The 22177-nt window shown below is 47.7% G+C and overlaps 1 protein-coding gene across 1 annotated transcript in view; it reads right to left on the minus strand.

Annotated features, from left to right (window-relative positions):
• PLXNC1 (plexin C1) overlaps nucleotides 1–22177 on the minus strand; it is a 144600-nt gene that overhangs the window by 18222 nt on the left and 104201 nt on the right. The window contains exons 22-23 of the mRNA XM_046012720.1: nucleotides 7007–7184; nucleotides 4696–4799 (exon numbers count right to left, since the gene is read on the minus strand). Of these exons, the coding sequence (XP_045868676.1) occupies nucleotides 4696–4799; nucleotides 7007–7184 (282 nt within the window). The remainder of the gene's footprint in view (nucleotides 1–4695; nucleotides 4800–7006; nucleotides 7185–22177) is intronic.

The following is a 22177-nucleotide window of genomic DNA, read 5'->3' on the forward strand; positions in this document are numbered from 1 at the left end:
AAGCCTGGGCCAGTAGCAAACTCCCTCTGAGGATTATTAGAGAGAACCCTAACCTCATCCTCTAGGAACGAGCTTGGTCTCCAAGAGGGTGCCTGAGTTTGGGAACCTAGGCACTCCCCTGCTTTTCTTGGGCTGGGGTTGTGAGCTCTTTGATGCCTGAAAGAGGCCTCCTATCTGAGAGACGCAACCACTGTGCTCTCCAAGGACTGCTGGCCTTTAATGATACTAAAGTAGAGTTAGAAATAAGGAACCATTTTGATAAACTCACTGACATAAGGTCCGTCAGAAGATTTTAAGAGATGTTACCTTCTTGACTTTGACCTCAGAGACGGTAACTACCAGCATTTCTCATGACGCGGTCCAGTTTCCTACCCAAGGCTGCCTTTGAAGCCGGGGCCACGGGCTACAAGCCTGCTTCCAAGCAAGGACAGGGTGCAAACGATTCCTTTTGCATCGGCTTCTAGCCTTGGAGCTATGTGAACTTGGTCAAGTTCCTCAGCCTCCCTGTGCCCTGGCATGGGAATGACAGGATATACCTTGCCGGACTGTAGCGAGGACCGAAACAGTTGCCTTTTGTAACAGCTGCTGGAACAGTGCCCAGTGGGCAAGAAGCGCTCCCCGCATGTTAAATAAATAAACAAATTAATCTCTAAAGTCACCCACGCTGTGAGAGACCTTTAGTCAAATCCCTTTACCTCAGTGTCACGGATGACACACCTGACCGGAAGGACCCCTGACTTTACCTAGCAGACACTTTCGAACATTCCTATGAGCTTAAAATGTCATCTGAATGAAAACTGTGACATTAGCAGGGACCGCGGTGGCATTAGCACAAGCCTGTTGCGAGAATATTCTTCAACACCACAGTGGTTAGCCGTCTTTTCTGCCCTCAGACTCTCGCAGCTCAGAATGAGACGTGCGATGAGCAGAGAACATTTCCTGCCGGACACAACACCTGTTCCGCACCCTTGATGCCACCCTCTAGCAGGGTGTGAGGGCCGTGACACTATCCAGCGAAAGGTCACATGGGGGTGCAGGGAAGGGGAAGAGAGAGCCTGGACCCAGAGACACCCCCTTCCCCACCCCCCCCACAACTCCTCAGCTCCAGAACACACCACAGTTTCCTTCATTGTAAATGACACACAGCGACGGCCAGTTAAGGAATCGCTTGGGGAAGATGTAATTATAGGAGAGAAAGATGCCTCCGGCTTAGTGTGTTTGTAGAGACGCTGGTTTTACCTCTTGTTTGCATGGAGAATGAGACCACAGCAGACATTTGCCCTCCTCTGTGCTCATCTGATGGAAAAGGAGGGTCAGAAGAGCACCTTCGCCATTGTGAACGTGATCAGCCCTCATGCAAGCGAATAGTGCTGTGGTCCCTGTAGAAAGCAACCCTTCCCATGCCCGGGGTTGGTGAGGACGTCATCCTACAGAGGACAGAGCACGGCCAGCAACTGGGGGCTGTGGAGATTGCATCAGGTCCACAAGATGCTGTATTTTTGCTGTGTCTTCAGATCCCCTCCAGAAACCTGTTCTTCAAATATTTGGACAGTAAATCATTCAGAGACCAGCTATACTCTATTTGCCCCAAGGACAGGAGAGGCAAGAAGAAACAGGCTCCCACTCCAGCAACAGGACTTTGTTTAGATAGGAGGAGGAACTGGCCGTCACTAAAGATTAACTTTAAAACCTAACTAATTTGGGCTAATTGGAGGGAGATGAGTCTGAATCACTTAAAATTCTGAGTTAGACCCTATTTTTAAATGAAATATAGTTTTTTGCTTTCAAGCACTTACAGTGACTCAAACTAGGGTGCTTTAGTAAATGAATAAGAGTGGTAATTAGCATCTTGTCTCTTTGGAGGGAAAAGCCAGCTCCAGGAGAAAATTTTTTAACGAAAGGGCAAAAGTAAGCGTCAGCCTACCGCTGTCAAATTACTCCAGATTTTAAATCTGCGGGGGAACTACTAAACGAAGTACAGATTTAGGCGGCCAAGTGTGGTGGAGGATACTGTTTTCTGAGCAGTCTTTGAAAAACAGGGCATTTGAGATGGTCCACGCATAGAGAGCACAGGGCCGATGACCTCCCCAGTTTCCTTCAAGCTCTCTGAGTTTATTTGCCTTACGGCTTAGCTTTTTAAACATAAGGAGAATCCTTTAAGCCCTTGTGTCCTAGTCTTGTCATTTATTACCACCATGTGGCAATGCTAGGGTATGAAGCCAATAAATCATTTGGACGGGAAGTGACTACAGGCCGGATTAATTTCATTATCATCCTTAAGCAGATAGGTGTCTAGCACGGCCGATGTCTCCAGTGAAGACTGATGTCCTATCTCTCCTGACAGCCTTCCCCTGGCCTTCCAGACAGCTATGGTGGCTCTTCCCTTTCCCTGCTGGAGTGCCTTGTCCTGCCTTCCCCCCAGCCCCAAACCCCTTCCTTTTTGGCCCATCTCGTGCCCTGCGGTTGCTAGGGGACGCCAAGAAGCCTATCCAGGGTGCCCCGCCGCACAGCTGAGAAGGCAAGCACCCTAGTCAAGAACATCAAAGGAGGGCCCCGGTGGTAGGGTTCCTTCCAGGCTGGCCAGACACACACTCGCTACCCAGACGCAGGGAAGGAAGGAGATGGCTCCCAGGCTTCAACCCTGAACTTCAAACTGAAGCCATGCTAAGCCCGTCTCTAAGGACTTCCACTCGCAGGGCAGCAGCCCAGACCATAACCTCCTCCTCTCCATTAAAACAGCACCCCCCGCCCCCCCATAGCAGCGTGTATCGCAGTGCAGCGTCGCAGGAAAGTCCCCTGGGGAGTTTCACAAACTCCACAGGCCAAGAGCTCTTGGCAAGAGGATACCAGGGTCCTCTTGAGCGGCAGGAGGGCGAGTCTAGAAGCAAGTTCTTGCTCCGTAGCTCTCTCTGCCAGGTGCTCTCCAGCAAAGGCTCTGGGGACAGCACCCAGCCGGGGGTCACCCCAAGCAGCTCTTCCCAAACTGGCTCTGAGAACCACTGAGCCAGAGAGCCCGAGGGAGAGGGGTCCTCAGTCCTCTGTTCTCTCAGGAAGAGTCTCTTCTTCCTCCCGGGGGAGGGGGCAGCCTGATGGCTCCACAGGCCTTCCTGTGCCAACACGTGTTCCTGCGACTTCGAAAGACAAGAGGTGCCGACTTTCCAAGTGGCCTGGGAAGCTGCTCCTGCCCTCCTCTATTGCCGGAAGAGCACCTGCGATGGCCTCTGCTCACCGCCGTCCCTGAGCGCAGTGTTGACCCTCCATCACCCAGAAGCTCTCCATCTCCTGCCCATCTCTGAGTCCCTCTGCTCGTCTCCATCTCAACAGCCACTACGTCATCGATCCTCACCTGAAATTCTTCTAGCGGCAGCTTCCAAGGGCCTCCCTGTTACCAGGTTTGTACCTCCTAACCCATATTCCACACACAGCCGCAGGCATCTCTGAGACACAAATCCCTCAAGATCCTCCAATGGCTTCTTTGGGGACAAAAGTCAAATTCCTGAAGAAGCTCACAGAGCTGCACAATATGTCCCCCTCCCCCCACCCATGGCCTCCCTCCCCACTTCTCTGCCTTCCGCCTTGACAGGCTGTGGTGAACCCTGAGGCCCAACTCTTGGGGTCTAAATCTTGGCTCCGCCACTGGCTAGCTGCTGGTAAACCTCCCTGTGCCTCAGTGTACCCATCTGTAAAGAGGGTTAATAACGGCCCCCACCTCAGAGGTCTGCTCTATAAAGGATGGAGTAAGCAAAAAGGAGGGGCAGGGCCAAGGACAGAGTCTGGCAGAGCGAGGCCTCCATCACATCGGCTGCTGTTGGCTCTCACAGCCACCCTCACGCCTCTCGAGTTTTAGAGAGTTGACCAGTTTTCCTGCGGAAGAACTGTGGGGTATGCTGGCGCCCCATCACAGCCCGGTTAAGTCCTCCTCTCCGCTGAGTCATAGCTTCCCTCCAGGAAGCTTTCTCTGATGCTCCAAGCCACAGCCCTGTCTCACTGTACGTGTTGCCTCCTTCCTTGTCTCCGTCCCCTCTTCCCCACTCCCTGAGGCGGCAGGCTCCTTGAGGTCCGGAACCTGGTCTCTGTTCCTCTTGCTGCAAGCCCAGCACTCGGCACAGAGACGATAGTCCACAAAGACCTGGGTAATGTGGCTGAATGACTGCCACGGTCCCAGCGTGTTCTGGAACCTTCCCTGCCTCCTTTCCCTTTTTCTATGTAGGCTTCTCTGGCACACAGCTCTCTGAGAGGGCATGTGCCCCCCATACCCACCTTGGCACTCAGCCAGCACGTGGGTCAGGGGCCCCAGGAGGTTATGACTGAGTACTGTAAACAAACAGGAAATGTAGAACTTCCTCAGGGGGGGAAAAGAAAAGGACACTACACAAAGGTTATGAGGTTCTGCCAACAGTGTGGACAGCCCTGAGGCGATGTTTCCTGCCCAAACTGCAGGATGGAGAGCGATCCGTCAAAAGAAAATCGAGGGCCTCACAGAGGAGGACGCCGAGGGAACCACAGGCAAGACAGGCGGGGATTCCTGGGCGCTTCTGAATGAACAACGAAGGAAGCAATCAGCAAACTATGCCAGAAAATGGTGGGAGTTGTGTAATTTTTTAAAAAAGAATTTCCATGGTATCAGCTGGAGATGATCTAATCGAGTCAGGACGGGGCTCAGGGAAGATGTCGGGGGCTCAGCCCCGCTCTTACCTCATAGTGGCCTATGGTATTTAGCTTGGTTATTCCATCTTCAAGAATCACAGACGAACTGTCAATATCCAGCAGTTCTTTCTGTCGCGTACCCACTTGTAGCTCTGGGAAGGAAAAAAAAAAGTATATTTTGTTCTCCTCTGACATTGTAGTGAGAAAGTTCAAATGTTTCTCCATAACAACAGTAGCAATTAGTATTTATGGATACAGCTTAAATAAAGTGGTTAATATTAGTTTGAAGGTTTGGAGATATCTCAGCCAGACAGGGAGCCTGAGTTTCATTTTGTTTTTGTTTTATGTTTAGGGCTTTGACTTTTAAGACTATGTTTCCCTGAAGCTTATACTCTGAGGCTAAGCCTGAAAGTAAAGCCAATGAAAACAAAATAATGTATCCTTAGAGAGGTGAAGCTCTGCAGAAAATTCTAACACCAAATTTGTATGTTCCCAAGCAGGTGCGCTGGGACCAGTCTCCTCTGGGTCCCCACATCAGGGGGCACTGGTAGGCTAACACCCCAAGCCACGGGCCTCAAGCTCTTTCATGGAGGTTGCCAACTTGTGCCCGAGGGCCAGAATGTGGCCCACTGATGTGCATTTTCTTTTGTGAACCTTCACAGTGTTTCACTTATTACTAATGTCAATCCAACACCAACAGTCAAAGATCAGGAGATGGCTCATACAAATTCAGACCGAGTTCTCTTTAAAAAAAAATGGGATCATCTGCTCGCACTGACCCCCACAGACCCACATGCAACTATTGGCTGAGGGTAAGTGGGACCTGCCCCCTTAGACACGGTGTCCTCCGCTAATAAGGTGGGTCCCATTTCCTGGTGTCCTAGGTGGACCAGTACAGTGGCTGCCCCTCTGGGCCTCTGAGTTTGTGAGCCTCTGTTAGAGACCGTCCCACCACAGCTGCTCTGGGATCGGATTCTAGTACAACTGTAAGGCTGGCTCCGAAGGTTCGCCTTAGTTTCCCCAGGCCAGCCCGGGAGGTGGCCCACAAGGTCATCACGCGAGCGGAAGCCTGGCAGGGCTGGGAGGCTGCGCCCCCACTTCCCATCAGGCTACAAAGTGAAGCTTCTAGCTGACTTGCTCTGCTCCCTGCCTTGCCCTGTCAGGAGGAACCGGCGGGCTCAGGGCATGGCGAGAGGGTGCTGCTGCAGACTCCTTGGTGGCAGGACTGAGGCCACCAGTCTGTCCTCCCTGTGGCTGTCGGCTCCCCACACCCAGCTCTTGGCAGCCAGAGCCACACACTGGCCAGAGGTAGGCTGCTGCAAGAGGTTGACGGTTCTGGGTCAGGTGACCACAGTCTCCCATCTGGGTCTGCCTCTTTGACCCGGCTGCTAACCAGGCGAGCTACAGTGGCCTTCAAGCACCCGACAGGCCACCCACAGGACACAGAAGAGAGGCAGAGGAGAAGGGCCTCGGTGGCCCTTTCTTTGAAGCCGCGTCACACAGCTGCCACACAGCTGCAGGGCTCCTTGCACCTGCCAGGCCCCGCAGCCGGGCTGTTCTAAATGGCCGCTTGGCGGGAGGTTTGGCCTTGGAGGGCCAGGTGGGACGACTTCAGTTGCCTGCTTCATCGAGGCTACAGCTGTACCTCGCGGGGAGAGGAACCTGGTTACGCTGTCTGTCACTGCTGTGATTTTACTCTTCTTTCCTGTCCCATTATCTGCTATAAAATCGCACGGCGGTCTCTGGGGAGGGCCGCGGGGAGCTCAACGTTAAAACGTTGATGAACATATGAGTGAAGCGGATCCCTGTGAGCTCGCTCATGCGTACGCTCGCCTCTGAAATGTACAGCTAGAGCCCGAGAAAGAATTCGCAGCATTCTGGGCTGGGGGCAAGACAGAGACCACGCTTGATGCGGGATGCGATCAGCAGTGAGGAAGATGACCTTTCCAGGGTGCGGGCACGAGTCTGAGCCACCCGCTAACGACACACTCGGTATCACAACAAACAAATCAAATGCCAGTACGAAACGCAACACAGAGAGAGGGCACGGGGTTCCCGCCTTTTTGTACTTTCCGATGCAAGGTGAGTCCATTCCGTCTTGGGGCGAGCAATCTCATAAATCTGATTTACAAACATGATATTTTTAAAAAACCAGCGTCTTTGGAGGATAATGCTTCCTTGGAGGACTCATGCTGCTTGTGGGGGAGCCGTGTAGGCTTCGGACCCCCAGATGTGCCCGCCTGGGCGAGTAAGCTTCCATGGGTGGAGGCTTGCGGCCCGTGGGCAGGGAGGAAGGGGGAGACAGTGGGGGAGACGTTCACCCAGGGTTAAGGGCAAGATAACTCCCTCATTGCCTTACCGAGGCCAATTTCATTCAGCTGAAGTCCATAAGGAGAGCCGTTTTTGCTTAGGAAAGCCTGGAAGATCTTTTCTTTGGCTTGGCCTATGGTGTCACAATCAAGAACATTGACTGAAATGTTCCGACAGACATCTGCACTCTCATTTTCCGGGATCTTTTCAAAGACAACGTTTAATGCCTGCAAGAACACAAACAGGTTTCCCAGCCTATTAGATAATTGCAATCTGAAAGGCATTCATAAAAGACACAAACCTTGGCGAGTCCTGCTAATACCTCTGACAGCACATTAGCAAACACTGTCGCATTCTACTGCTTTAATCTTTTCCCCATAATCCATTCTTTTCAGGGATAATGGAAAGGAAAACAGAAGAGTGAAAACTCTCATTACAGAGCGAGCATTGAATAAATATATCTGAGAGTAAAACATATATACACATAAATATTATAGAAGTCGTGACTTCTGATTTCATCCTCCCAAAAGAAAAAAAAAAAAAAGGAAAATGGTCCACAGTAGATGAGGGCAGGCTGGTGATTATCGTTTTTATTAACAGGACCACGTGGTCCCAGAAGTGGAGTTCCAGGTGACAAGAAAGGTCAGGAGTTCCCCATATTGATCCTGCTGTAGGAGGTCACTTTTCAATGTGCGGCGTTAATGACAAGAACATTTATCTCCCCTTCACTTGGACATCCTCAGTCAGCTTCCGGAGCCCTCATTAAACCCCCCAAGGCCCCCACCCAATACTACTATTCTCCTGTACTTTCTTTTACATTTCAACGCCGGTTACTTAACGTTTCCTCAGTTAAGCTCTCCCAGTGTATCAAACCCTCAGAATGGGACACACTGGGGACTGAAGACCTTCCTGAACGTGTGAAAACACAGAACTAGGGAGCCTTTCAGGTTTACTTTGAGAACACACCCACACCCCTAACACAACCAAGTTTACCTACTACAGCTCCTCAGGGGGCTGGGGGGATCCCATTCAAAGAAAGGCTAGGAGTGTTCCTGTAATTAGCATACACACAGTTTGGATCTGAAGGCACCCTGGAGATGGAGAATTCTGGTGTGAAACACCCAGTCATTTAACGTTTTTGAACCTGGCTGTCATGATGGAATGTAAAATGATTACTAGAAATGTTAAAAAAAAAAAAATGAAAATACAATTGAGGGGAAATTGGGGATTCTTAGGGTTCACTCAACTTTCAAATGGGTATAGTAACAGTGCGGGCCTTCTAGCGTTGTGACAGATTAAATGAGATGATGCCTGTCACACGCTTGGCTGTGGGGACAGGCTGCTGGGACAGGCTGGATACTGATGCTGAGGATGACGATGACGGCAGCGAGTGACGGTTTTGTGTAACTTCTCAGAACACTTACTATGGCTAGTGTCGTGTGCCACCACAAGGAGACGCAGAAAGCCCGCTGAAGCCGAGCAGCCAGGGCTCAGACTCCACGCTCTGTGTCCAACAGGGCAAGGGACGTGTTGCCTGCGAACAGGGGAACCGCCCGCTCAAGTTTTCTCTGCTGCCCAGTGGGAGTCATGACAGCAACTGCCTCGGGCTCTGGGACTGGCAACTGAATTAACCTCGGGGCACAGAGCACGGGGTCTGGCAGGCAAGCCCTCAGGAGATGCGATGACAGAAGGACCAGGGTCCTGGGAGAGGGGATGGCAAACCCTGGGAGGGTGTCAGAGGCATGTCTTCTTGTCAAGGCCTTTGTACCTCGCTTCTACACTCCTGCTGACAATTACACACAGTAAACTTTGGTCCAGTCCCAACTACACGATAAACACTCTGAGGCTGTGGGGTCTGAACTCTGCAGACCCACGGGACAGGACGGAAGGCAGGGTGTGTTGGCAGGAGGGCAAGGGCTGGGCGGACCATCTAGAAGGAATCAGGGAGGCCACTCCTAGGCCAGAGTCCTCTCCCTTGCCTTCCTGGTTCAGCACATTGATTGACACCCTGCCAACTTCAGGTCTAGACACACTTCTTTAAACCTTCCCAACATCCTAGTGAGGGGGTTATGTTCTTATTATCCCCATTTTTTTTTTTTAAAAGTAGGCTCCAAGCCCAGCACGGGGCTTGAACTCACAACCCTGAGATCAAGACCTGAACTGAGATCAAGAATCAACTTAGCTGACTGTGCTTAACTGGCTGAGCCACCTGCCCACCCCCAACCCCCACCGACTTTTTAAAGTAACATTATCCCCACTTTTGAGTGAGGAAGTGGAGGCACAGAGGGGTCAAATAACGTGCGCCGGGGACACAGCCACACAGTAAGTGGCAGAGCGAGGAGTGGGCACTGTGAACCACTCAGCGACGGGGTGTCCCCACACCCAGCCCCTCTCACTCCTGCTCCCACCCACAGCCCGGGAACCCTGGGCCTCTGAGACAAGCTGGAAGAGCAAAGTCCTGAGCGAGACACCCACTACAAACGGGGCTTCTAGAGGCCGAAACACGGGTCCTGCCCTCGCAGTCCAAGTAGACCTGCCCCTGTCTCCCCACATCTCTGCGCTCTGCTCTCACACGGCACCGGGGAACGAGGGCGGTTATGCTGTTTCACGGGGCTTCCAAAGATAAAGACAACTGGAAAGCTCCTCTTTTTTTTTTTTAAGATTTTATTTATTTATTTGACAGAGAGAGAGGTCACAAGTAGGCAGAGAGGCAGGCAGAGAGAGAGGAGGAAGCAGGCTCCCCGCGGAGCAGAGAGCCGGATGCGGGGCTCGATCCCAGGACCCTGAGATCATGACCTGAGCCGAAGGCAGCGGCTTAATCCACTGAGCCACCCAGGCGCCCCTGGAAAGCTCCTCTTAATCAGAGCTCCAGCGATCCCAGCTTGTTTAATAGTTTTATAGGTATTTGTGAAATAACACTGTGACTACCTGAAGGGCACTATTGTCTTTAACAAAAACACCTCTTTAGAGGCAATAAATGTTCTACTTAAAAACATAACCAAAAGGAGAAAAATAATCTTAACTGGATGTAAAATAATGTAAATCTGCCGCTCCCTCCATAGCTAGATGGGTGGGAGAAAGGTAAAAGGGGATTTGAGAGAGGCCACAGGGAATTCTGAGAGTCAATTCAGACACAAATTGATTCTTTTATCCTACAGCAATTTCCTAAAGCCTTACCTGGCCTCAGGGGGTCCCCGAGTGGGCCCCACCTTTTCACCCCACCCCCACCCCCCTGGCTCAGGGAGCGCACACTGGGCTCTGTTTCCCATTGGGGTAAGATTCCCCCATGGAAGCACTATCTCTCCCCTTACAACCCGTTTAGCCAGAATCTTCCCTGTGCCCTACTTGGTGTTGTGGAGGCCGAGAAAATTAAGGCCAACCCACCTCAAGTTTAGCTGATGTGGGAAACAGAGGCAGAAGAAAATCATTAAAATTCCTCACGTCTTGACAAGCCCTTGAAACAGACAGAGTGGCTCTCCCCTGGGGACGTAACTGCCCTCACCTTGAGGTTTTGCTAAGGACAATCCTAGCCTGACCAACCCCCTACCCCAACAGGTCTGACCAGGATCCTGTAAGTCTACTTTAACAATTCCTTTATCTCTAAACCTCCAAGATCGTGTTGAGAATCATTCCCAAGTATATGGCCCACTGATATACATCTAAAGGGACTCACGAGAAGATTTTTTATTATTGGTAATAAATAACCTTTCTCCCAACAATAGCTAGTCCCTCAAGGTCCTGGGGACCTGCTTCCAAAATTCCTTAGAGACTTACATCATCCATAACCCCCTTTGTCCTCACCCACCGCGAGTCCACCCCCACTCTGCCTTTAAAAACTCTGACTGTAATCTGGTTCGGGGTCCAAGTCCCTACACTGCTACGTCGGGTACACTTGGACCCAAGCTTAATTATGTCACCTCGGGTCCAAGTCCCTACTCCGCTGTGTGGGGTATACTTGGGCCCAAGCTTAAGCTTGTCAAATAAACCCTCGTGTGACTGCATCGGTGCTTGGCTCCTTGGTGGTCTCCCGGACGCGAAAACTCGGGCACAACAGTGTTAGGGGTGGGGTATAGGAGGGACCTTAAGACATAGTCCTTGTTTTGGATAATTCACAGTGTGTTTGACAAACTAAAGCATCACCTTTGAAACAGTATTTAGCCACTAGGTGCAAGGGCATCCCCCTCAGTCAGTGTTGACAGAAAATTGGAGAAGGGAAGCCAGGAGGGCTGAGAGCTTTGAGCACAGGCATCAGACCATCTGGATTATCCCCTTATGCTACTTAACTGTGGGAGTGTGGGTAAGTCATCTAATTTCTCTGAGTCTTAACACTCTCCTCCTTCCTTCCTTTCTCTTTTTCTTTTCTCTTCTCTTTTCGTTTTTCTTTCTTTTTTTTTTTTCCTTTCCTTCCTTCCTTCTGTACCCACTGTGGGGCTTGAACTCACAGCCCTGAGATAGAATCACATGCTGTATCGACTGAGCCAGCCAGGCACGCCTACACTCTCACTGTTTCTATTTAAAAGGAGTGACAAGACCACCAAATAATGACATAATAATAGCAAATTAAGGAGTGCTTCCTTGTGCCAAATACTGTTATAAAGTATGTCTGTGTATTTGTATTTAAGAATCTCAGAAACCTTACCTCATAGATTCTATTATTCTCATTTTACGGATGACAAACTGAGGCACAGAGAAGTTAAGGAAATTGCACAAGATCACCTAGCAAGAAAATGGTAGAAGCAGGCACTTAAGCTCCATGTTCTTAAAACTTTGGTGACCCTGCCTTTCAAAATATGAAAATGTTTTGTAAACTAAGCATGGTCCAAATCTATAGGATGGCAATTTTTTCAGTACCCACAAAAGACCAAAGTGCTTGAAAATCTATGTTGGTCTTTTCTCCAGAAATCTGTCCCTGAATAGCTCTGGCTTTCCCTATTTCTTTGGCATAAATGTATCAACAAAGCTGGGACAACAGATATGGTAAATGGTATATTGTCATTTAACCCAGTTTTGGCCAATGAGATAGAAAGGCAAAGAGTTTCTGCTCTAACAGAAGGGAACTGTAGTATTTGGAGCTGTGGCGGCTATTTTGTGATTAGATGGGAGGCCAAAGAGGAGCACAGAGATGGTGACCCAGATGATTTATCCCTGGGATACGAGGGTTGTTCAACATTCATAAATCAATCAATGTGACAGAACAAATCAGTAAGAGAAAAGAACCACATCGTCCTCTCAATTGATGCAGAAAAAGCATTTGACAAAAATATAGCATCCGTTCCTGATTAAAACACTTCAAAGTATAGGGGTAGAGGGAACATTCCCCAAACTCATTAAATCTATCTATGAAAGACCCACAGTGAATATCATTCTCAATGGGGAAAAACTGAGAGCCTTCTCTTTGAGATCAGGAACACAACAAGGATGTCCACTCTCACCACTGTTGTTCAACATAGTACTAGAAGTCCTAGCAACAGCAATCAGACAATAAAAAGAAATAAAAGGTATTCAAATTGGCAAAGAAGAAGTCAAACTCTCTCTCTTCACAGATGACATGATACTTTATGTGGAAAACCCAAAAGACTTCACTCCCAAACTATTAGAACTCATACAGTAATTCAATAATGTGGCAGAATACAAAATCAATGCACAGAAATCAGTTGCTTTCCTATACACTAGCAATGAAAATATAGAAAGGGAAATTAGAGAATTGATTCCATTTACTATAGCACCAAGAACAATAAGATAACTTGGAATAAACCTAACCAAAGAGGTAAAGGATCTGTATTCGTGGAACTACAGAACACTCGTAAAAGAAACTGAAGAAGACAGAAAAAGGTGGAAAAACATTCCATGCTCATGGGTTGGAAGAATAAACATTGTTAAAATGTCTATACTGCCCAGAGCAATGTATATTTTCAATGCCATCCCAATCGAAATTCCACTGGCATCTTCAAAGTGCTGTAACAAACAATCCTAAAATTTGTATGGAACCAGAAATGACCCCGAATCACTAAGGAAAGGTTCAAAAAGAAAAACAAAGCTGAGGCATCACGTTTCTTGATTTCAAGCTTTACTATAAAGCTGTGATCATCAAGACAGCATGGTACTGGCACAAAAACAGAGACATAGACCAGTGGAACAGGGTAGAGAGTCCAGATATGGACCCTCAACTCTATGGTTAAATAATCTTCGACAAAGCATGAAAAATTATCCAATGGAAGAAAGACAGTCTCTTCAATAAACAGTGCTGGGAAAACTGGACAACTATGTAGAGAAGAATGAAACTTGACCATTCTCTCACATTGTACACAAAGCTAAACTCGAAATCGATGAAAGATCTCAACATGAGGCAGGACTCTATCAAAATCTTAGAGGCGAACATAAGCAGTAACCTGTTTGACATTGGCCACAGCAACTTCTTTCAAAACACGTCTCCAAAGGCAAAGGAAACAGAAGCAAAAATGAACTTTTGGGACTTTATCAAGATAAAAAGCTTCTGTACAGCAAAGGAAACAGTCAACAAAACAAAGAGGCAACCCACAGAATGGGAGAAGATATTTGAAATGATACTACAAAGGGCTGATATCCAAGATCTATAAAAAACTCCTCAAACTCAACACCCAAAAAACACATAATCATGTCAAAAAATGGGCAGAAGACATGAACAGACCCTTTTCCAATGAAGACATACAAATGGCTAACAGACACATGAAAAAGTGTTCATCATCACTAGCCATCAGGGAGATTCAAATCAAAACCACATTGAGATACTGACTTATACCAGTTAGAATGGCCAAAATCAACAAGACAGTAAACAACAAGTGTTGGAGAGGATGTGGAGAAAGGGGAACCCTCTTACACTGTTGGTGGGAATGCAAGTTGGTGCAGCCACTTTGGAAAATAGGGCAGAGATTCCTTAAAAAATTAAAAATTGAGTTACCCTATGGCCCTGCAATTACACTACTGAGTATTTACCCCAAAGATACAGATGTAGTGAAAAGAAGGGCCATCTGTACCCCAATGTTTATAGCAGCAATGTCCACAGTCGCCAAACTGTGGGAAGAGCCAAGATGCCCTTCAACAGATGAATGGATAAAGGAGATAAGGTCCATATACACTATGGAGTATTATGCCTCCATCAGAAAGGATGAATACCCAACTTTTGTGCCAACATGGACAGGACTGGAGGAGATGATGCTGAGTGAAATAAGTCAAGCAGAGAAAGTCAATTATATGGTTTCATTTACTTGTGGAGCATAAGGAATAACATGGAGGACATTGGGAGAAGGAAAGGAAAAGTGAACTGGGGGAAATCAGAGGGGGAGATGAATCATGAGAGACTGTGGACTCTGAGAAACAAACTGAGGGTTTTTAAGAGGAGGGGAGTGGGGGGTTGGGTGAGCCTGGTGGTAGGTACTAAGGAGGGCATTACTGCATGGAGCACTGGGTGTGGTGCATAAACAATGAATCTTGGAACACTGAAAAAAAATAACGATGTTTTTAAAAAAAGGAAAAAGAGAAAAAACAAGAAAGAAAAAGGAAAAAAAAAAAAGGTGACCCACATGAGCGGATGGACCAGCCTTGGGCTGCTCATCTCCTAACTTTCTGCACTGGAATGCAATTCCCATTATCCTGGTTTTTCTCTTACTTACAGCTGAATGCACCCAACCTGACAGACCTCACTGTTGATGCTGAGGTAGCTTAATTCACTCACTAACACCCAGCTACTTGGCTCACCTATTGTGAACAGGGCATTCCAGAATATAAAAAGTAGAAACCTAGCAGTGATCCTGACTGGGAAGTATTTGAAGACTGACAGAAAAACTATGGTATGTATACAAAGAATTTTAATACCAGATAGAAAATAGTAGGTATAGGTAGAATGCTTAAGGGGTTCAGAGAGAATTACCTCTAGCTTAGAGGAGGTTTTTCAAAGGGAGAGAAATCAGGGAAGACTGCATGGAAGAAGTGCCATTTGAATTGGGTCTGGAAAGGAGCTGCACGGGCAGCAGTACACGAGGAGGCCTCTGGACCATGACACACCTGGCTTCAGTTCTAGCTAGACTGGTGAGTAGCAAGCTTCAATCCTCTATTCGGGCTACTAGGTCAGGAAGTCTAGATTTAAAAAAAAAAAAAAATCCCACTTCCTTTGAGTAGAGCGGAGGGTGGAGGACTTGAAGAACCGTGCTTGCCCTTTCAAAATCACCATCTGCCATCTGAGGGTTTCCATTATTATTTATGGAAACAAAAGCTGAAAAAACCACTGTTTTAGGTTTCTAATAATCACAGCACTCACATACAGCATGCCGAGCACTTAACCATTACTAGGAGTTGTCCCACATGCTGTGCTAATTCACTTACTCCTGCTCTGTGCATTGAAGAATTGCTCGGTGAAGTGGACACTATCATTAGCCTCACTTGACAGGTGAAGAAACGGACAGAAAGAGGCTCAGAAATGTGTCTAAGGTCACAGAGCTGCTGAGGCTCAACCCTAGGCTATGTCCACCCTCTTCACTGCAAACCCCACAGGCCAGTCAACATGACAAACGTCCAGTGGCAGTCCGGGGTGGGCCCGGGGTTCTCGATAAATGCTCTCAGAGCAAGCAGGCTGGATGCAGACAGACTCGAAGAGGAGGCTCGTCCTCTCTGGCTTGGCTTGGCCTGGAACCTCGTGGAAAGCACTCAGTCTGGAGGACCCCGTGGGCTGGCGCGAGTACCACCCGCAGACATTTTTCTGGAGCTCACACTCAGCCACAGGAAAAAGGACCTTTCCCAGCCTCTACCGCAGCAGGGCGTGGCCACGTGACTACATGCTGGCCAATGAGATTAAGCAGATGTGTCCTGTGGTGGCCTCTGGAAAGCTTCCTTACAAGACAGCTGGTGACCATCTGTCCCCTTTTCTACAGCCCTACTTATGTCCTGCTGTCTGGAATGTGGAAGAAGGCTGTGTGGGGGGTGAGCGAGCACTTAAGACCGTGAGGTGGCCTGAGGACCAGAGAAGGGTATTTGGAAGACGCATGGCCCAGAACCCAGAAAAAGGACCAGATGGGAAGGACCTGGTTCTTCCATAAGTGGGTCACGAACCAGCCCGTGTAGGTAGGTCATTGTTCAGATTCATCACTGTGGTCTCCTGTTCACACCTGTCCGGTGGGATGTTGTGTGCCACAGACTATAAACACAGATTACGGGTAACGTTTCGAACAGTAACATGAGGTTTTAATAACAGTGGATTCAGCTGATCAACTCCCTGTATCACCCATCACCAATAAACCAGCGACCAGGAAGAAGGGTTTGAGGACATTGTGCTTAGTAGACCTTACAGCGGACAACAAAAACTGCTCAGACAAGAAAAACTACCATAAATAAACGATGAGAACTTCTCTGAGGTGTGATGGCTGGGCATCTCACGTAGATTAGTTTCTGACCTCATAATAAGCCTACAAGGTTAGGTTTTATAATCACCTGTTGATAGCGAAAGAAACAGGTTTAGAGAGGTTTGGTGACTTGTCCAAAGTCACTAACAGCCCGTCAGTAAAGTGGTTGAGCTCGGCTTCACACCCAAGACCGTCAGACTCTAGACCCCCACCTCTCAGCACTAAGCTACGTGGCAGCTGGTCGGAGGAGCACATTCGGGGTTCACTAGCAACTCTGCCCTCCATTTCTTCACACAACTTGGGGGTTACGGTAGCAAGGAGAAAAAAAACAGAAATAGAAATAGAAAAAATAAGGCTGGGGTGGGAGCTGGAGGGATGAATCAAAGGCAGGGGAAGAGGCATTTCCCCCTACTTCTTGCACACTTCGGTGGGGAGAGGCTGACCCGGCTGCCTTATTAATTCCTCAACCACAGACTTGGCTCGAAAGGGCAGGGCTGTTGCTGCATCCTTTCTGTAATGCCTTATAATACCTAGAAAGTAATTAAAAAAAATTTATTACAAGCCAGCCACTTTATCACAAAAGGTCTTGGGCCAATAATTGCTTTCATTAAATAAAACCTATAAAATATTTTTTTTTCTAATTTTATTGGAGAGCCAAATGAAGGTCAAGAGAAAAGTCTGGCAGCACCTGGGTGGCTTAGTCGGTGAAGTGTCTCCCTTGGCTCAGGGGTCATGATCCCCGGGTCCTGGGATCAAGCCCCACTGAGCAGGGAGCCTGCTTCCTCCCTCCCTCTGCCTCTCTGCACCTACCACCCCCCACCACGCCCCAGCTTGTGCTCTCTTGCTCTCTGTCAAATAAATAAAATCTTAAAGAGAGAGAGAGAGAGAAAGACAGAGAGAGAGAGAGAGATCTGGTTCTTATACCAGCTGGATTTAGAGGGGTTTGGGGTAAGAGAGAAGAACACTGCTTCCAGAGGTTCAGTAGAAGTAGCCTGAGCCCAGAGTTAACAAATGCAAGTCCCAGCAGCTTCTGAGCTGAGGTCTTCCTTAAGCTGGAGTAGGCAGCCTTGGGACAGCTACCACATACCCCCTCTAATGCTGCTCTTGGCTCCCCTACATCCCTGCTCCCCTCCTTTCCCTTTCGCCCCCAACACAGCCCAGAGCTTTCTGGATCAAGGAGTTTTCCCCTCCGGCCTAATAATAAGGAAGGAAGACCTTTGCCACCTTGAAGAAAAAAATTAAGTTAATGGAGAGGATTTCCTCAAATGTGAGTTTTTATCACAAAATTTCTATACTTGCTAGCATTTGTTCATGATAGAATCAAGTAAGAATCTGTCTTACTTAAGCCCAGAACGACTGGTTTCAGTACTTTAGGCTTAATATGAATATGTCACAGTTTGATTTTTGGCAAAGCACTCCCATGGGTTTCAGATTGATGGAGAGTGGTAAGGCATTTCCACTGATGTGTCCCCAGAAAAAGAAGAAAGAGACCAAGGCTTTCGGGGTTTTAGGGTTTAGTGGGAGGGCAGATTCTAGTTCTTTTTCTCTTTTATGTCATGCTCTAGAATAAGAGCTGGCAAACTTTCTGTAAAAGGCCAGATAGTAAATATTTAAGAGTCTGCAGCCTGTACAGTCTCTGTTACCACTAATTGACTTTTCAACTGTAGCAGGGAAACAGCCATAGACAACAGTAAATGAATGTGCATGGCTGTGTTTCAATAAAACTTTATTTATAACAACAGACAGCAGGGCCACATTTGGCCCACAGGCTCTTATTTGCTGATTCCTGCTCTAGACAATGGAGACTTCAAATGAAATGCTGACTTTGACAGTGTCAGAAAAAAACATATGGGAAAAAAAAATGCCTTTTATCTCCACCATGATGTGCTATAAAATTTACCATTCTCTGAGGAGTAGAAGTATAAATAAGGATCCTTAACAATGAAGTAATAAAGTCACATTTGAGCTATAAAGAAGAAAATTAAACACTTTCATATTTAGGTAACTAAATTATTTCCTAATCCCAAGATTATGGGTATGAGAAGAAAGGGTATGAAGAGGAAAGCCATTTCAAGCACTCATTTAATGTTAATTTTTCGTTTTCCACTGCTTGCCATCAACTAGGGAATGACTTACCTAAAATGATTATAAAAAAATGGTTTCACTTCTTTGATCAGGAAGCTCAGAACAGTAACTGCGAAGTTAGTAATGGTTTCAGTATTATTGCAAGTCATAATGGAAATGATTTGCACTATGGTAGAGAGAAAAAGGAAAAAAAAACAACCACCCAAGAATTGTTAATTAACTTCACTGTTTCTCCACAAATGCTAGGAGTATTAAAAACAAGACTGCTGAAGTACAAACATCAGGATTTAATGAACAATGGGATGTAATTGGAGTAACAGAGAATGACTTAATCGGGACAGTGGGTTGTTTAATTATGGGGATAATGGATCTTCTGAAAGGGACAAAGTAAATGGAACAGAAGGAGCTGGGAGCAGTGGGGAGAGCCGCTGTGTTAGAGCAAGCATGGAGATGTGGAACTCTCACGAGAGACAGCGAGGGCTCTGTTGCAGAGGAAATAGTTTATTAAACATGACTGTCCCCGAAATGTAACGACTGGATGCAAAAAGACCCAGGGGGGCAGGCTGGCGTAAACCATCACAGACCGTAGTGGAGGCGGGAGGATTTCTACAGGCATGTATCTGCACTTTTTCTAAGAATTTCTAATAATCTTAAAGACTTTCACATAGATATGAGAACGAGGGCAATAATGTGTTTGTCAGAACACTGTTCCCCAGGGTGCCAAGATGCTATCTCTCAGATACAGCAGATTGGCAGGCTCATTTCCTGGGTTTATAGTTCAAAAACCCATTTCTCGCTTAACTTTGATTACAAGTCAACCTTCTCTTGCTAATTCAGCACACTTGCTACGAGTTATTGGTATTGGGTTTTTTCATCTCCTCTTGAGAGTGAAGCCCATGTCCCTTCTTCCATGTGGTGTGCTTTCCTAGAACTGAAATCCTCGCGCCTTCCCTGGCTCCCAAAGTTTCAGGTGCTCTGCTCGGAGATCCTCCTCGCAGCACAGGACACGTGCGCATGGAGGCGGGCCCCAGAGTCGCCAGCCATGAAATCAAACATTGCCCAGAATGTTGCAAAGGGAGGGTAATAAGCCTTACTCCTCTCCCAGCCGTCCTATCTGAATTCCCCGCTGGTGGAGGAAGGCAGAGTCCCTGTGCATGTGCAGACCCTCCCAGGGTATTCCAACATTCCAACAGTGGGGGATGAGGCTGGTGGGGTGGGGGGCAGCCTCTACCCTGCAGGCCAGCCTGCAGGGTGTGGAGGGAGGAGGGTGATTCTTGCCCTGCTAGAGCAAGTGTGACTCTACGGGGCATTGCTCAGATTCGAGGAAAGAGAGGAATTCTCCTCCCAGAACCCACCGAAGGAAGGATTACTTCTCTGAGCCTATTTGTGAGTATAATGATTTCATGTATAAGAAATTGGCAGGATGTCTCCATGTTCTAGAAAACACCCCACACCTCAGGGAGAACACATCCTAATCTTAGAGGTGTGAAACCTAACTTTCTGGTTGCTGTGTGAGGTGCTGTGTTTCTGAGCACTGAGCCACACAGGAGCTTGGGGCCTCTTTCAGATGTGTCCCTGTCATGGCACCAAGCTCTGGCATTTCAAGTTGCTTATGTGGGGGCTCTCGAGTTTTTTCTCTGGCTTTTCTTTCCTTGAAAGAATTTACACACACACACACACACACACACACACACACACACACACGCACACAGAATTGAATTTGTTCAGCATACCTTGGTTTTCAATTACATAAACCACCTCAGGCAGATTTAGAAAATCAAGATCGCAAGCCACTGTGCATACATGACTGGGGTGGGGGATTGGCTTGGAGGTAAGAGAGAAAGAGGGAAGAGAGAGGGAGGAGGAAGAGGGAGGAGGGAGGAGAAAAGGGAAGGTAGGAGGAGAGAGGGGGAGGAGGAGGGAGGAAGAAGAAAAGGGGAGGTAAAAGAAGGGGAGAGGGGGGAGGAGGAAAGAGGGGTAGGAGGGAGAGAGGAGAGGAGGAGGGAGAGGGAGGGGAAGGGAGGGAGGGAGGGAGAGGAAAGGGGGAGGAGAGAGGAGGAAGGAGAAAATTATAATATGATGCTTAAGACTGGGGGAACTTGCCTGAAAGGAAATGAAAAACCTTAAATTTTTTATATTGACCGTCTGCTAACATTTTGTCACGCCAGCATTGCCCAGATCAGTGCCTCCTCTGGAGTTTCTAGGGTAACCATCTACCATGAAACAGTCAGATTGGGACAGGTACAATAAAGCATTAAAAATCATTTTTAAAGCGAGGACCCTAGAAACCAGTGGCCCACCCCTTTTCTAGTCTCTGTCTACTGGCAAATCTGAATTTGTAAAGGAAGATTTATCTGGATTTCTAAAATCCCAATTTCCCATTAGCCTTTTCCCCAGGGGCTATAAAGGAAAAAAGATTCCAAGAGTTGACAGGAATCCCTTCAACATCAAGAAACATTTTGGGACGCCTGGGCGGCTCAGTTGGTTAAGCGGCTGCCTTCGGCTCAGGTCATGATCCCAGCATCCTGGGATCGAGTCCCACATCGGGCTCCGTGCTTGGCGGGGAGCCTGCTTCTCTCTCTGTCTCTGCCTGCCACTCTGTCTGCCTGTGCTCACTCTCTCTGACAAATAAATAAATAAAATCATTTAAAAAAAAAAAAAGAAAAGAAACATTTTGATGAGGAGCTGGGAGTTCACAAATCTGAAACACATGGTCTTAATTGACAGTGAAATAAATAATGTTTCAAAATGAAAGGCGGAAAAAGTGTTGCCATGTCAAGCATTAAAGAGGACTCAAACCTCAGAAGTTGCTTCAGGCATTTGAGTTGTTCCCTGACTTCCAGTCTGGTCCTCTCCTTCCCTCGCCTTCCAGTCCGGTTTCATGGGTTTACGTTTTCATGAAGGGAAATTACAGCTGGATTCCCCCAACCTACATACACTCGCAAATATTTCTATTTGGTAATCTAATCTATGGGGCTTCCAAAATGTTTCAGACGAAAAGCATACACATCTTTGGGGGTGGGACCTGCATTCCTCATCTAGGTCAAGAAGGATGTCAACAGGCCCTGAGGCAAAATTTGTCTTTTGTTCTCCAAGACAGCCAGGGGCCCTGTCCAAGAAGGCTGTGCCTTGGTCATGCCTGCGTCTGTCTCCGCCTGGGCTTCTTCCCCAGCAACTCTGATTTCACAGTCCTGAGGTAAGGCCCAGACATTGGTCTGTCTGGATCGGCATTTCTCTTTTCTTTTTTAAAGATTTATTTATGTATTTTAGAGATAGAAAAAGAGAAGGTGAAAGAGAGCATACGCATGCATGAGAGCAGGCGGAGGGGCAGAGGCAGAGAGAGAGAAAAAATCCCAAGCAAGTTCCACACCCAGCATGGAGCCTGACACAGGACTCAATCCCACAACCCTGAGATCATGACCTGAGCCGGAACAAGGAGATGTGAATTACTGAGTAAAGCTTTACACGGAAAGCCATGGCAGTCAATGTTCTTTTTTTTTTTTTTTTTGAAGATTGTATTTATTTGAGAGAGAGTGAGCCAGAGAGAGAGAACAAGCAGGGGGAGCAGCAGAAGGAGGGGGAGAGGCAGACTCCCCGCTGAGCAGGGAGAGACGAGGAACTTGATCCCAGGACCCAGGAATCACGACCTGAGTCGAAGCAGGTACTTCACCAACAAAGCCACCCAGGCGTCCAGCATTCAATGTTTTTAATCCCTGCGACGACCCCATGAAACTGGCACAATGATCATCCTTCCCATTTTACAG

This window comes from Meles meles, chromosome 7 (assembly GCF_922984935.1).
Source record: "Meles meles chromosome 7, mMelMel3.1 paternal haplotype, whole genome shotgun sequence".
NCBI lineage: Eukaryota > Metazoa > Chordata > Mammalia > Carnivora > Mustelidae > Meles > Meles meles.